This window comes from Acomys russatus, chromosome 6 (genome assembly GCF_903995435.1).
Source record: "Acomys russatus chromosome 6, mAcoRus1.1, whole genome shotgun sequence".
Taxonomy (NCBI): domain Eukaryota; kingdom Metazoa; phylum Chordata; class Mammalia; order Rodentia; family Muridae; genus Acomys; species Acomys russatus.
In genome coordinates, this window is record NC_067142.1 from 52,463,865 (window position 1) to 52,479,605 (window position 15,741).

The 15,741-nt window shown below is 40.1% G+C and overlaps 1 protein-coding gene across 1 annotated transcript in view; it reads right to left on the reverse strand.

The window, feature by feature from the left end:
• Cep350 (centrosomal protein 350) overlaps positions 1 to 15,492 on the reverse strand; it is a 133,160-nt gene extending 117,668 nt beyond the window's left edge. The window contains exons 1-3 of the mRNA XM_051147620.1: positions 15,332 to 15,492; positions 1,939 to 2,024; positions 529 to 572 (exon numbers count right to left, since the gene is read on the reverse strand). Coding sequence (XP_051003577.1) covers positions 529 to 572; positions 1,939 to 2,011 — 117 coding nt within the window. The 5' untranslated portion in view covers positions 2,012 to 2,024; positions 15,332 to 15,492. The remainder of the gene's footprint in view (positions 1 to 528; positions 573 to 1,938; positions 2,025 to 15,331) is intronic.
• Positions 15,493 to 15,741: the final 249 nt, after the last annotated feature.

Genomic DNA, 15,741 nt, shown 5'->3' on the forward strand with positions numbered 1-15,741 from the left:
AAGCTAGTTCCTTTCACTTCCTCCTGATAATGAGCCTTCTACACAGGTACAGTCCAATCTTTCCATTTTCATCCTCCACATTACCATACGGAATAAACCAATTATTAAAGGTAAATAAACAGGGCTGGAGAGATGGCTCAGAGGTTAAGAGCACTGCCTGCTCTTCTACAGGTCCTGAGTTCAAATCCCAGCAACCACATGGTGACTCACAACCATCTATAATGAGATCTGGTGCCTTCTTCTGGCCTGCAGGTGTACATAATAATATATAATAAATAAATTATTAAGTAAATCTTTTTTTAAGGTAAATAAACAGCACAAGTCACATGAATATTTGACATGTCATGACAGTAGCAGACCTGATACCCTAAAGCTTGTTTACTCCTTTACTACTCATTTTTGTTCACTGTGTAATGTATATAAATATCTGAGTTTGTTTTCTAAATATTCTAATTAATCACATAATAACATGGTATCAATTTTAAAACAAATAAGTACATTTTTAAAATAGAAACTAAAACTACTTACAGCAGCCTTGGTCTGAGAAAGTGCATCCCACGGTGTGGTTATATCTACTGAGAAAAAGTGACATTCATAGAATCAGAGTGCTGAAGAACTTAAACTAGGACTTTTAATATGCTCCCAAATGGGATCAAAGGTGTGAGAACTACTTCATTACAACTATTCTTTATCAAATACATTTATAATACTGAGTCAAAATACCCTTTTTCTCCCTACTATTAGAGAAGGCCAGGCTTCTCCACATATGTAAAAAATAAACTCAGTTAACAGTAGTGCCCCGAACATCCCCTCACAGTGCACGCATGCGCACGCACATACACACACAAGGGTGGGGGAAGATATAAATAAGGTAGGGTCTCACTATATAGCCTAGGCTGACCTGACTTCCAACTTAGAATCTTGCTGCCTGAGCCTCCTGAGTGCTGGGATTATAGGTATCTACCAATATGCCCAATCAAATATAAAACTTTGTGTTGTTTTATATCACATTTTACAATGTGAAAGAATACTTCAAAAACTATTCCATTCACTATATTAATACAAGCAAATTTACTTCCTCTTTCAAATAGTTTAAGGCTGTGTTGTTTCCATGAGTTATCCTCTTCCAGGATAAGTATTTCCATTTCCCCTAAATACTTCCCATTGGCTTAATTTCTAGTTTCCTCACAAACAGAAACCTTCCTCTGGATCTACTTCTGTTCGTCTTTTAAAATATCACACCATAGCCAGGCGTGGTGGCACACACCTTTAATCTCAACACTTGGGAGGCAGAGAAGGTGGATCTCAGTGAGTTCAAGGCCAGCCTGGTCTACAACCAGGACTGTTATACAGAGAAACCCTGTCTAAAAAAAAATAGATAGATAGATAGATTTTATATATATATGTGTATAGATAGATGGAGTATATATAAGTATAGATAGATAGATAGAAAGAAGACAGATAGGTATCTGCTTTCTGAAGACAGACATGTTCTTAGTGCACAGCTCAAGCTGCCCTTCATCTTGTGATCTCCTGCCTCGGCGGTTGAGAGCTGGGACTACAGTAAAGCACGAGCACATCTGGCTCAACTAGTTCATTTTTTAACAGGTACTATTGTACTAGAAGGTAGCACTTTGAGTTATTTATTCACTTTTTTAAAAATGGCGTGTGTATATGTGTGTGTGTTCATGCAAATGACTGCTGAAGCTGAAGTTATAAGCATTTGCAAGACACACAATAAGGTGGTGGGGAGTGAGCACACATCCTCTGCAGGATCAGTACGCATTCTTAACTACTGAGCCACCCCTTCAGTATAATCTACTTTTTTGTTTCATAAATCAAAACGTATGCATAAATTTCATCTATTGATCACACCAGAATTTATTATAGGACCTTTAAAAGGGATTAAGATCAATCTTCAAAAAAAAAAAATCATACCTTGAACAGTCTCCCTGCTTTGAGAGCTCCTTGGATTTAGTAAAGGCACCTCTTTTGACTTGCTGCTCCTCATCTTGCCAATTTACCTGCAATTATGTCATCAATAATCACTGAATATCACTATTATAAAAACAATAGTAAAAAAGATATCCTGGCTTATTCACGAAGGTCTGAAAACGACTGTCATCTCTAAAATGTAGCTTCACAGTCTCATGAGAATCTCATAATCGATCCAGTAACTAATACGACACTTTACAGGAGCTATTCTCATGCTCATCACTCACAGAATCACAAGGCTAGGGCAGGACCAGAGGTCGAGCACATGCAGCTCTTACATAAGGCCCCAGTTCAACCCCTAGCATAACAATAAGAAGAGGGCTGGCAAAATGGGTCAGCAATCCTAATAATCTAATTTCCATCCCCAAGATCCACATGCTGGAAGAGCTGACCCCAGCAAGTTGGCCTCTGACCTCTTCATGTTGCCATGGCATACACATATTTCCACACAGTTCCTCACACACACACAGTAAATAGACAGAAAAACAAAATCTTCTTATAAAACATAAACAACCAATACCATATCATGTTTTATTTTCTCTATTGTAAATAACACTGAATCCATTCATGGTGGTGCAAGCTTTTAATCCCAGAGCTAAGAAGGCAGAGGCAGGCAGATCTCTGTGATTTAAGAACAGTCTGATCTGCACAGCGTGTTCCAGGCCAGTTAGTGATTCATAATGAGGCATTGTCTTAAAAAAACAACAACAACAACAACAACAACACTGTGTATATAAATTTTTGGCCTACTTGGATTATTTGCCTAGAGTAATATCTGCAAAAATGTATCAAAACTGAACTAAAGAATAGAAAGGACATGCTGCTGAGATCCAGTGCCAAACTGTTTTCCAGCTTCCAGTAATATAATAATAGCCCAGAAGCTTCATTAATTTCTTTTTAAATTGTTTGCATTCCTTCTGTTTTTGCTGATTCCATTGGGGGAAGAAATGGTTGCTTGAATCTGAACTTGGTAGAAGCTAGCAGGATCAAATATTCTGCACAGATCTTTTTCCTCTTTCTATTTATTCTTCTCTCATATAGTACGTCCCAACTTCAGTTTCCCCTCCTTCCCCTCCCTTCTGAAAAGAGCAGGCCCGTGGGCGAGGTGGCACACACCTTTAATCCCAGCACTTGGGAGGCAGAGGCAGGCAGATAGCTGTAAATTTGAGGTCAGTCTGGTCTACAAGACGAGTCTAGACAGCCATGGCTACACAGGGAAACCCTGTCTTAAAAAAACAAAAAAAGAAAAAAGCAGGCTTCCAGGGATATCAATGAAATACGGCATAACAAGCTACAATAAGATAGTCTCACATGAAGGCTAGATGAGGCATCCCAATAGAAGGAAAAGGGCCCCAAAGGTAGGCAAAAGAGTCAGACAGCCCCCACTCTCACTATTAGAAGTCACACACAAACACCAAGCTACACACCATATATGCAGAGAACATGTCAGACCCATACAGGCTCCCTGATCTCTATGAGTCCACTTGAGTCCCAGTCATTTGATTTTTGTGGACCAAGTTCCTGTGGTGTCCTCCAGTCATTCCTCCCACCTCTTCCTCTGCCACAGATCTTAAATCTTAGTTTTTTTCATTCATGAATTGTCTTTTGTTCATTCATCTAGCAAGATCTTAAATTTTTAATCAATTTTATTAGTTCTTCATGTTATAAATATATTAATTTTTGTCATATTTATGAAAGTATTGAATCCACAAAATAATTTTTTAGTGGAATTTAAAGGGAAGGGGGTAAAGACACTGCCAAGCCTGACAACCTGAGTTCTATCCCCAGGGCCACATGACGGAAAGAAAGAACTAGCTCCCCAAGTTCTCCTCTGACTTCCACGTGTGTGCCATAGTAAACGCAGCCAGGCACATACACATGCACACAAAATAAATAGGATATAATAATTATTTTATTCAATTATTTATTTATAAAGGAAGTACAGCATGTTATTTGGAGTCCTGAGAAACTGAACCCAGAACTCAAGCACAGTAGGCAAGCACTCTACTACCAAAATACATTCCTAGTTCCAGTAGGTTGGATATTTTAAAACACTAAATTAGATTTAAGAAAAAGAAAAACTTACCTTAGCTAATTCCAAATATATAAAACTTATGGGACTTAATTTATCCAAGGATTATTTTCTCCTGACACATAAGCTTCTAAGAAACAAACTTCAAAACTATTCTATAAATGAAATTCTTTTAAGGTCAGAGATGCAGTTCAGTGGCAGAGTGCTTGCTTATTATGTGCCCTCTACTCAATCCTCAGCATAGTACACACACATAAAAATCTTCAGAAAATATATTTTCTTCTGAAAACAGTTGTGGGGGAAAACTAAAAATCAGTAAATTTACAAAGTTTAAAATTTTTCAGCCATAAAAACTTTAATCACAGTTATCAACACTGATTGTAAGAGAGATGGCTCAGTGGATAAAAGCAACCGATGTATAAACCTAAGGAGCTAAGTCTAGGTCCCAACAACCATGCAGAAAGCTGGGCATGGCTGCACACGCCTGTACACCAGCACTGCAAAGGGGCAGACCCAGACATGTCAGAGAAAGACCCTGTCTCAAAAGGGAATAAGGCAGAGAATGATACAGCAGGACACCTGACATCCTCTCATAGCCTCTGTGCATTCACACACGTACACACACACAAATAAACACACACACGCAAGACCCTGTCTTAAAACACAACCATGCAGCAGGGCAGTAGTGGCTCACACCTTTAATCCCAGCACTTGGGAGGCAGAGACAGGCAGATCTCTGAGTTTGAGGCCAGCCTGGTCTACAAAGTGAATTCCAGGACAGCCAGGCCTACACAGAGATTTATGAGTTTATTTTTTGATAGTCTTAGAAATATGTGATTGGGCTGAAGAGGTGGCTCAGCAGTTAAGAGCACTTGTAGAGGACCCGAGTTTGATACCCAGCACCCACTGGGTGGCTTACCAACCACCTATAACTCCTATTCCAGAGGATCAGATGCCCTCTTCTGACTTTTGCCAGCACCAGGCACACATGCAGTGCACTGACAGAATGAAAGCAAACACTCATAAAATAAGTAAATAAAATTTAAAGACTTATTTAAACATTTTTAAAAATTGTATCTGTCTAGAAAAATCTAAGAAACATACTTTCAGTGTAATTTTCCATTTGATGGTATTAAAGCAATATCTTCTTAACATTTACAATTTCAATCTTTGACCCCTGAAACTCCCACTCCTCCTAGGTTACTAAACACAGCTCTCCTCTTTCCTCACTTCTTCAACAATGGAGGGGCACTCACTTCCCCAGAACGTACACTAAATGAGTAATGAAGCTCAGTACTATAATGGTAACATTTCCAAAGTACCAATCACCAGGCCTCTTCTTTTCTAGCTCCTTCTTCACAAGAAAACTCAATACATTTTATGCTATGTGTGTACATGTGCATGTATACATTTGTGGGTGGGTGGGCATGCATATGTGTGCATATATACATGGAGGGTAGAAGTCAAAGGTGGTGTTTGCCTTATTTTTGAGACCGAGACTCTCTCTTAACCTAGAGTTCATCTATTCAGCTAGCGTACAGGGCCAGCTAGCCCAGGACCCCTGCTTCCACCTCACTAGCGACAGAACTGCAGGCACACACCACAGTGCCTGACTTTTAATGTGGGGTCTAGAGATCTGAGATCAGCCTTCATGCTTGCATGGCAGCACTTTAATAACTGAGATAGCTCCCTAACCCCTCAAATACACTTTTCATAATTTCAGCTATTTCCCAAATGCTATTATAACTTGCCTAAATCCCTTCTCTGGGCTCTGGACAGATATTTAGAATGCAGTTGGAAATTGTACAGGTTTAGGAAAGTGACAGTGGTAGGTTGTCCTCTAGAGTTCATGACCTTGCCACCCACAGGCAGGGCTATATTTATTGGACCAGTAATAAATTCCCACCTACTGAACAGACCTTAAGTCCAATTTGGTTTACCCTCAAGACATACCCATGAGCATATCTTGGCAGTCATTGTTGTAATCCATAGGCTTTAAAGCAGGTAAGCCATTGCTTTGTTGATATTCCAACACAGACAGGGGTAATCTCACAAGTTCCCACTTCTAGATGAAGAGCTACAGGCAACTAATGGTTGCTAAGACGGAGAACCATCCTTCTTCTAGGACAAGCCCCCTAATAGGTTACCCAATTCCAAATGACCAGTCCTAAACACATATACATATAAGTACCACTAAATGGGCAGGGTACATTGTATTTATACATACATACATACAGCAACAAATTTTTTTTTTAAAGTTATGTATTTGAGAGACTAGAAAGACACTGGAGGAGTTGGAAAACAGAGGGGGAGGTGGGAAGGGGGAAAAGACAGAGTGAAATTATGTAAATATAGTACTCATGTATAAAATTTTTGAAACTATATAAATTATTTTTTGTATTGCTTAAAAAAGCACTGCCAACAGGACAAATGGGAAAAAGCAAGGTGAGAGTGGTTAACTTAAGTGAAAAACATGATAACATATACGTAAGAGAAAAGCCTTTTGGAAAGCCACTTCTGAGAAATAACAGACACAATGTACATTACTAGCCTACTAAATCTGGGGAGGTGGTGTTAGAAAACTAGAGGATGAGAATTCACATACTATTGAATAAATAAGTCTACAAGACTATATGTTAAAACAAACTATAAGCATAAACACAAAAATATAATTGATCATGTTGATAACAAGAAAAAGAAAAGAGATAAAAATAGCCACCCATATAATAAACTGAGCAAAGTGATATCACAAAAGTAAGGGAGTCATATGATTAAAAATAATTACTCATTAATGTGCAATAAGTTTAAGGACTGGTGAGAAATAATTATGCTACCGCTCTGGCTATCCCCAAAGAAAATCTAGCTTTGGATTAAGCCAAAATACTAGAAGAAATATATGTAAACTCACACACATACTTGTGCCCATACATATGCAAACATGTATAACACACACACACAAGCAGAAAAATAGTAAGTAAATAAATAAGTGTGTAAATTATATTAAAAACTCATTCACTTTGGATATAAAAGCAGTTGTTCAAAGAAGAAAGACATTTCTCCTAGCTATCAATTAAGCAAAGATTAACTCCTAGCCTATGATAGGAGTTATTTTAAAAATAGACAGAGGCTGGAGAGATGGCTCAGCAAATAAGAGCGCTCACTGCTCTTACAGAGAACTGAAGTTTGGCTCCCTGCACCAACATCAAGTGGCTCACAACCACTTGTAACTCCAGTTCTAGGAAGTCTGTCACCTTCTTCTGAACTCCAGAGAATCCTACACACATATGGTGCAAACACACACACCAGGGAATGTGTACACACACACACACACACACACACACACACACACACACATTTTTAATATATAAAAATAAATAAGTCAGGCAATGATAGTGTGTGCCTTTAAGTCCCAGCACTTAAGAGGTAGTAGCAGGTGGATCTCTGAGTTCTAGGCCAGACTGGTCTACAGAGCAAGTTCCAGTACAACCAGGCTACAGAGAGAAACCCTGACTTAAAAACCAAACAAATACTCTTTGGATAAATACTCTATCTATGTAGCTAGTTTTTGTCTTGGTGGTATTAGTAATCAAATCCAGGTTCTTGTGTTTGTTTGAGATAAGGTTTCACTGTGTGGCTGTAGCTGTCCCCCAACTCACGAAGCTCCACCTGCTTCTGTCTCTTGAGTGCTGGGATTAAATAAGAGTGCACCACGGTGGCTGGCTTCTAAGCTCAGGTTCTTAGACGTGCCAGACAACAGTCCTATCACTGAGCTGCATCCCAAACCCTGTAACTATTTTCTTAACTCAAATAACCCTCTGTACATGCACCTCTATCATTCTCACTGCAAATGAGTTTCAGAGCAGCACACAATGTCTTCTTCCAGGTAGCTAACAAGCTCTAGGACAGTGATTTTCAACCTGTGGGTCACAAATGACCCTTTCTCAGGAGAATCAGATATTGACATTACAATTCATAACAGCAGCAAAATTACAGTTATGAAGTAGCAAGGAAAAGAATTCTATAGTTGGGGGACACCACAACATTAGGAACTGTATTAGCAGTGTTAGGAAGTAGCATTAGGAAGACTCTCCAGGAGGACAATCACCTGAGTATCAAGGTTAAAAACAAAAGAACTCTGATCTATCCACCTCTTGTATATTCCCAATCAGCAAGTCTGAGGCCTAAGGACCTATTTTACAAGGATCCTAGTACATAGCCAGCTTTGAGTAGTATAACTCTAGAGACTCTTAGAAAACACAGATTATTGAATTTAAGAAGAATGAGCTTAGCCAGGTGGTGGTGGCCCACACCTTTAACCCCAGCACTCGGGGGGGGGGGGGGGGGGGGAGGGAAGGCAGGTGGATGACTGTGAGTTCGAGGCCAGCTTGGTCTACAAAGCGAGTCCAGCCAAGGCTACACAGAGAAACCCTGTCTCGGAAAGAAAAAAAAAAAAAAAAGAATGAGCTCATTTGCAAGAGCTAATGCTGAGAACGTGTAGCTTCTAAACAAAAACACAGTAACATCCCTTGAATCACAGACCTGTAACACTGTGGATGTGACTGTGTGGACAGTTAATAGCCATAGGCACTATGAATGTGTTCTTCCTATGTTGGCAAGGGCTAGTTCTAATCTGCATCAACTATCAAGCAAGTATCCACATATCCGTTTTGAAGTCAAGACAGACTACAGAACTACTCCAAGGTCATTCGGCTAATAAGTGCCAGAACTGTAAATTAAATACAGCTCTCTCAAGGTTTTAAAAGCCTCTAACGGTCATTTCTCCAGCACCTCTTATAATACTGAACGTGCCACCATCTGTAATAGAACCTGTAACATAATCCCTCTATCCACCTAATATCATCATAAATCGCCTTGTTCTTCTACCTAAATCAAAATTCCCCTCTGAATCTGTGATCTATCAACTTCACTGCACTTTAACTTCTTTGGGAACTGCTCCATGTGCCTCAACTGTTACTATACTCACCCCAAAGGATAGGACTTTCTCTCAAATTTCTACAGATAAAGCCCTTCATGGTCTTAATCAGGGTAGTGTTTGTTTGTCCTTTTTTTTTTTTTTTTTTTTAAACAAATTCCTTTGGTGCCCATTGCTACTCTAAACAGTTATCTTCCACAGTCATGAAAAAGCTTTTCCTCATTGTAAACACATGCTCTACCACTGAGTAATACTCTGAGGCTCCATACGGGTGCTTTTAAAGAATTCAATGTTGGTCACTCCTTTTTTATATCCTTACCATTGCTTTAAGAAACCAGTATGACACCATTCATATGACCTTCTGGCACTTTGCCTCCTTGATAGATTATAAGCTTCCTTAACTTCGTCAAACTTAAGAATATTTTTGTAAGGCTGCAGAGATGGCTCAGAGGTCAAGAGTACTCACTAGCCTTGTAGAAGAGCCTAGTTCAATTCCCAGCACCCACATGGCACCTTGCAACTGTCTATAATTCCAAGGGATACAACTCCTTCTTTTGCCCTCTATGGATACCATGCACACATTGTGTGTACACACACACACACCATACAAAATGCTCATGTAAATACAAGGAATAAATCTTTTTTTTTCCCCCCAAGACAAGGTTTCTCTGTGTAACAGCCCTGGCTGTCCTGGACTTGCTTTGTAGACCAGGCTGGCCTCAAACTCAGAGATCCACCTGTCTCTGCCTTCCGAGTGCTGGGATTAAAGGGGTGCGCCACTACACCTGGCTCTTTTTTATTTCTTAAATCTTTTTTTTTTTAAAGCGTACCATTGTTAATCAACTGGATTGGGGTGTGTGTGTGTGTGTGTGTGTGTGTGTGTGTGTGTGTGTGTGTGTGTGTGTGTGTTTTAAGACAGGGCCTTGCTAACTTGCTCAGGCTTGCTTTGAACTCACTACATAGCCCAGGCTGACCTTGAATTCACAACAATTCTCCATTTCAGCCTTCCAATGGCTGGGCTTAGAGACATGTGGCACTGTGCATATTAAAACACACACACACAAATACAAATGTAATTTTAATTTTGTTCCTTTCTTACTATATAGCCCTAGCTGGCTTAGAACCATCTATGTAGACCAGGCTGGCCTGGAATTCACAGACATCTACCTGCCTCTGCCTCCTGTGTGCTACGACCAAAGGTGTACACCCACATATGGCATTTAAAAATAAATGTAGTAGTAGTAGTAGTAGTAGTAGTAATAGTAATAATAATAATAATAATAATAATAATAATAATAATAATAATAATAATAAAAGAAGTAGCTTTTGGAGAAAAGGTACCATAGAAACATTTCACCTATTTCTAGATCTACTTACCCAGGTTCTGTCTTTCAGAAAACCTCACTACTGCCCACATGTTCCTCACACTTTTGCCCCAATCTCCCCTCTCAAACATTTTTCCTATATGCAGTTATGCTTAAGGACATCTTACGAAATAAAAGGCCTCTCACCCAGCACCACCCCCACTACTGCTTTTTCCTTTACAACCCTCTCAAAAACGTGGACTATACTCCAGATCTCCATTTAGAGATCCTTTCACTCACACTTCAAGCAGCTGCAATGTGGTTCCCGCCCTCATTCCTCCACCACAGTAGTCCTCACTCACTAAAATCACCACAGGCCTCTTCTCCAAATCAAAAGGACATTTGCACTCCTCACTCTACTTGACCTTTTGACAGCACTCACCACAGCTGAGTACTCTCTCTCAAAATGAATCAAATGAACAATTTTCTCTTCAGATATAGTCAACTGAAGAACTTGGTTGTGTGCAATAAAACAGAACATTATATTAATCAAACCATCAAATTAGTGAACAGAAAACTGTCCTGACAGATGCAGGTAAAGGAACCTGAGGCCATTATCTTCAAATGGATGAGGACACACAAATGAGGCTAACTGAGCCCAACAGACTGTGATGAACTCCTCATACCCTTGCACTTGTTTTATAGTTGTTTAGGATGCACGTGCTCACAGGTGAAACAGATGCCTTTACTCACTGAACCATTTTACTGACCCCTATTTGTTTCATAAGTCAAATCATATGCACAGTATTTCTTGTACACAACATTACATCATGAACTCTGTTCCATGTCAGGACATAAGAGTAATAGGAAGCAGTTACATAATGCACCCTGTGCTTATTTACAGTACAGACACTAACTCACTTAGTTCTCACAAGAGCCCTGTGAGGCAAGAACCATCATCATATCCACCTTAAAGATGAATTGGAGTTACTAATGGTCACAGCTGATATAAACAGTGCAGTTAGGATAGGAACCTATAAGGACTGCTGCCTGGTCCACGTGCTGAAGGACACACTCAGCTGCTTCTCACGAAGTAAATATAGATCCCTAAAACCTGCTAACAACTGTCAAGTATCTCACAGCATAAATAAACTATGTTAACTGTTCCCTCACCAATTGCCATTTTGAACATTTGTAATACTTATGTTTCCTTTTATTGTAATCGTGATAAATGAATATTCTTAATAGATTTACAGTTGAGCTCTTGTGTTAAAATTTGTTAGATAAAACTCACAAACATTAAATGATTTTATCAAATAGTACATATACTTTATTTAAATTTTGAGAGATAATGCCAGATTTCTTCCAAGAAAGTTGTTCTACTTAAACTAATTTATAGTCTAATTGATACTTAGAGTTAACATGAGAGATGAGATCCACTTTGAATTTACAGTTAATAGTGACCAAAAAAAAAAAAAACCACTGCTAGATTAACCATAATTGCCTTCTGATTTGACAGTTATCTGACACATAAAACAAATGTAAACCTAGAGCTGCTTAGTGGACTCTTCTGAGTTATGATGCAGGCTTTCTGACATATAAAACCTGGATACTGGACTAACTGGCCTCCAATATTCGAAACACCCAGGCCTGTGATTAAGAAGGACCTAAAGTTATTACAAGTCTATAATTATAGTACTACACAGGTTAGAGTCTTAAAGCTTCTATTTTCTTCAAATTACAACTACTACTAACAGAGCACTTAGGCAAATCATTAAAATTATCAAAGTTTTCAGGACCCACCTGTGGCTTATTCTCAGAGGCTTTTAAATCCCAGGCTGCCATTCCCCTGATACCCAACAAATTTGAACAGACATGTGAAGCATATTCCTAAGAAAGGATAAAATGTGCCTGTGAACTAAGAACCAGTGTTTTTGTTTTGATTTTAAAGTATTATCCAGGACTGAGATTAACTCAACTACTATTTATTGGTTATTTTAGTTTATGCTAGGAACTGAGTGCATAGTAACAAACAGAGGCTTCTACCACCGTAGCACTTACAGGCCAGATGAGAGACAAATCATAACCCAGAGTGCTCAAAGGAGAATATGAAGTGAGAATAACAATGCACGACGACGACAATCATCAGTGCAGAAAGACACCGTGCAATCCCTTCACCCAGCAGAAAGACACCGTGCAATCCCTTCACCCAGCAGAAAGACACTGTGCAATCCCTTCACCCAGCAGAAAGACACCGTGCAATCCCTTCACCCAGCAGAAAGACACCGTGCAATCCCTTCACCCAGCAGAAAGACACCGTGCAATCCCTTCACCCAGCAGAAAGACACCGTGCAATCCCTTCACCCAGCAGAAAGACACCGTGCAATCCCTTCACCCAGCAGAAAGACACCTTGCAATCCCTTCACTCATTAACTATGTGCAACACTAAAATTTGTGTGGTGTGGGCAAAGATCAATAAGGAAAACTATTTTGAGATTTGACCCACACAGCAAAAATAACAATCACAACTACATAACATACAGTTAGCTTTTAAATTAAGTGTCTCTATAGTTATGTTACCACTGATCATGTGGCTTAAATATGTTTAACATAACTAAGAGTATAAAGTGAATGGAAGAATCAAAGATAACACAATTTAAGATTCAAGCAAAATGAATTATAACAAATTCACTATAGGTTTTTGTCTTTCTTTTACACTATTTTTTTTTAACAGAAAAGCAAGCACGCTTCATTTAATAAAAAAGCACAAACAACACTGAAGATGAGTGTGACAGACACCAGAAAAAGCCTTTAAAACAAATAAAATTGATACCAACAAATACTGCATTATAATTAATTTATGTTTTTAGTATATTTTATTAATTTATTCATATTACATCTCAACTGTTATCCCATCCCTTGTATCCTCCCATTCCTCCCTCCCTCCCATTTTTCCCTTACTCCCCCCCATGACTGTGACTGAGGGGGACCTCCTCCCCCTATATATGCTCACAAGGTATCAAGTCTCTTCTTGGTTTTTTTACACTATTGGAGACTGAACTTCCAGTTTTATGCATGGTAGGCAGAAGTCCTACCACCCAGCCACACCCCCAGCTCTTAACTAGTTTCTTTTTTTCTTTTTTTAATTAGTTTCTTAAGAACCTATTCAAATAAAAACATCAAATAAAGAGCGGTAATCCATTATAATAATTTATGACTTATTAATAATAAATTTTTATAAAAACACTAATGCCTTTAAAAACCAGGGATCACCATAAGGAACAAGTATATACAAAGGAAGAGCAGAATTTTTTTCTAATATTTCAAAATAATAACAAGTGGCAAAAGTATCTAAGGTTTTAATTTAAAATATAAATAATTCTATAACATCTGCAGAATAAGAACAGCAGACACATAAATTAATGTCCATCTCCACAACTGCAAAATGATATTTGTCTACTTTGCTCACAAGATTGCATGAAGACTAGTTCATGCATTTGGAAGTACACCCTCGCCCAAAAGTCAGTTATTTCAGATAACTTCTTCTGCCCTCACTATAAATTATAGCACTTTAACAAACTGAAGTGGATATAAAGGGACTTTACTTCCTTTCATTGCGCCCATGATAAAGTGTGTTTTAAATGGATTTTTTTTAAAAAATGACAATCAGAAGAAAAAATTTAAGCTTTAATTCATAAATGTATTAAAACTCTGTAAGGTTGATTCTATAGTACTGATGGCCTTAAATAATACTGTACACCAATATATGTCAGAAAAACCTTTCAAATATGTACAAAATTATTTACACGCATTACCATCACTATCACTATAAGCACAAAGTTCTACTATGAGAAGACAAGATACACATGTATTTATTCACACATACAATGTATTCCAGCGTGACATTTATATTCTGATTAAGGTGTACTAAGTTGAATGTAATGACAGTTCAGATTTGTTGCATTAATAGTTTGTCAATTTAGTATACCAAAACTCTTACACTTTCATGGGCTTTAAGTAACTTCTAGTACAGGCCTAAGAGCCTTCCAAAGTCACAATCCCATGTTATCAGCAGCACACTGCCTTTAAAAAAAAAAAAAAATCTTTTAAATTAAGACAACTTGTTAAATGGAGAGCGGTTTGCATTATTTTGTAATTTCTTCTTCCAAAGTTCCCAGGTGTTAATAGGTTGGACTAGATATATACTTCCCTTTAAAACCCTTAAAATACAAGCTAAGAGGGCAGGTTAGCATAGCAACACTAACGACTTCTCCAAATTCAAAACAAGAATCACCAGCAGAACAGTTAAAGTACATGGACACCGACCACCATTTCTTAACGACCTACCCCCATCTCCTCCGCCCCCGCCGCCGCCAAGCATTTGTTACAATATCAAACACTCATTAAAATATATACCTATTTGTAACTTCCTTACTTGAAAACTGAAATCCAGGCAAACTGCTGCCTGTATCTGTGACATTAGCGAAATATGATTTAGCATATTGGTCTGCTTCTAAAAGAGGGGGGAGGGGAGCAATAGTAACAACTTGTTAAATGTCACCCCCCCCCTCCCCGCCCAAGCGTTTGTGAATAAGCAGGCAGACTCCATTCAACAACTGCTGGACTGGAGGTGATCAAAGTTTTCCCCATTACTGCACTTTGAGAATATTACACTCAGGAAAAGGAACAGAAACTGGCCATCCCTGACACTGGAGCTGCCCCGGAATTTCCCAAAATATGCTTGATCTCAAAACGAAGAAGGGACAGTTCGGCCACCAAAGGTGAGAGGTGGCTTAACTCTTATGCAGACAAGAGGAGGGAGGAGGGTGGTGAGGGTGACTCCGGCAGGTAAGCAAAGAAACCGGTGGGCACCGGTGAGTCCAGGACCGCAGGTCTCAGCATGACCCTCCCGGAAAAGTCTCGGGACCCATGGAGGGTCCCCCAGGAGGACGCCAGGCAGTTCCAGGGGACCCCGCCCCGCCTCTCCGGCCACCTCGGGGACCTGGGACCGCGGACAGAGGCAGCCGAGGCGTCCGCAAGGCTCCGCCAGGTTTTCCCGCAGCTCACCTGAGAGTGTCGCCTCCGCCCTCGGCTCCCACGGTGCATCCCGCGGGGCCTGGCGGAGGGTGCGGTGACGCCGCCCGACCGGCCCCAGGGCTGCCCGGCCTGGCCTCCCCGATGCGGGGACGCACCGGGTACCCGCCTCGCCCCGGTTCCCGGGATCAGCCGGGCGGCAGGGAAGGAAGGAGAGGCGCAGAGACGGCCTCCTCTCCCCCGCCGCGAGCCCCCTCCCGAGCTGCGGCGCTCTGCAGTCCTCTCAGGCGCAGGTCCGGCCCCGCTCCCCCGCCCGGGAGTCACTTCGGCAGCGGCGGCCCAGTCGCCATTACAGCTCAACAACTGACACGGAGGAGGAGCCGCGCCGGCAGCAGTGGCGGTGGCGGCCGCGCGAGGCAGGGCGGGAGCTGTCGGGGAGGGAG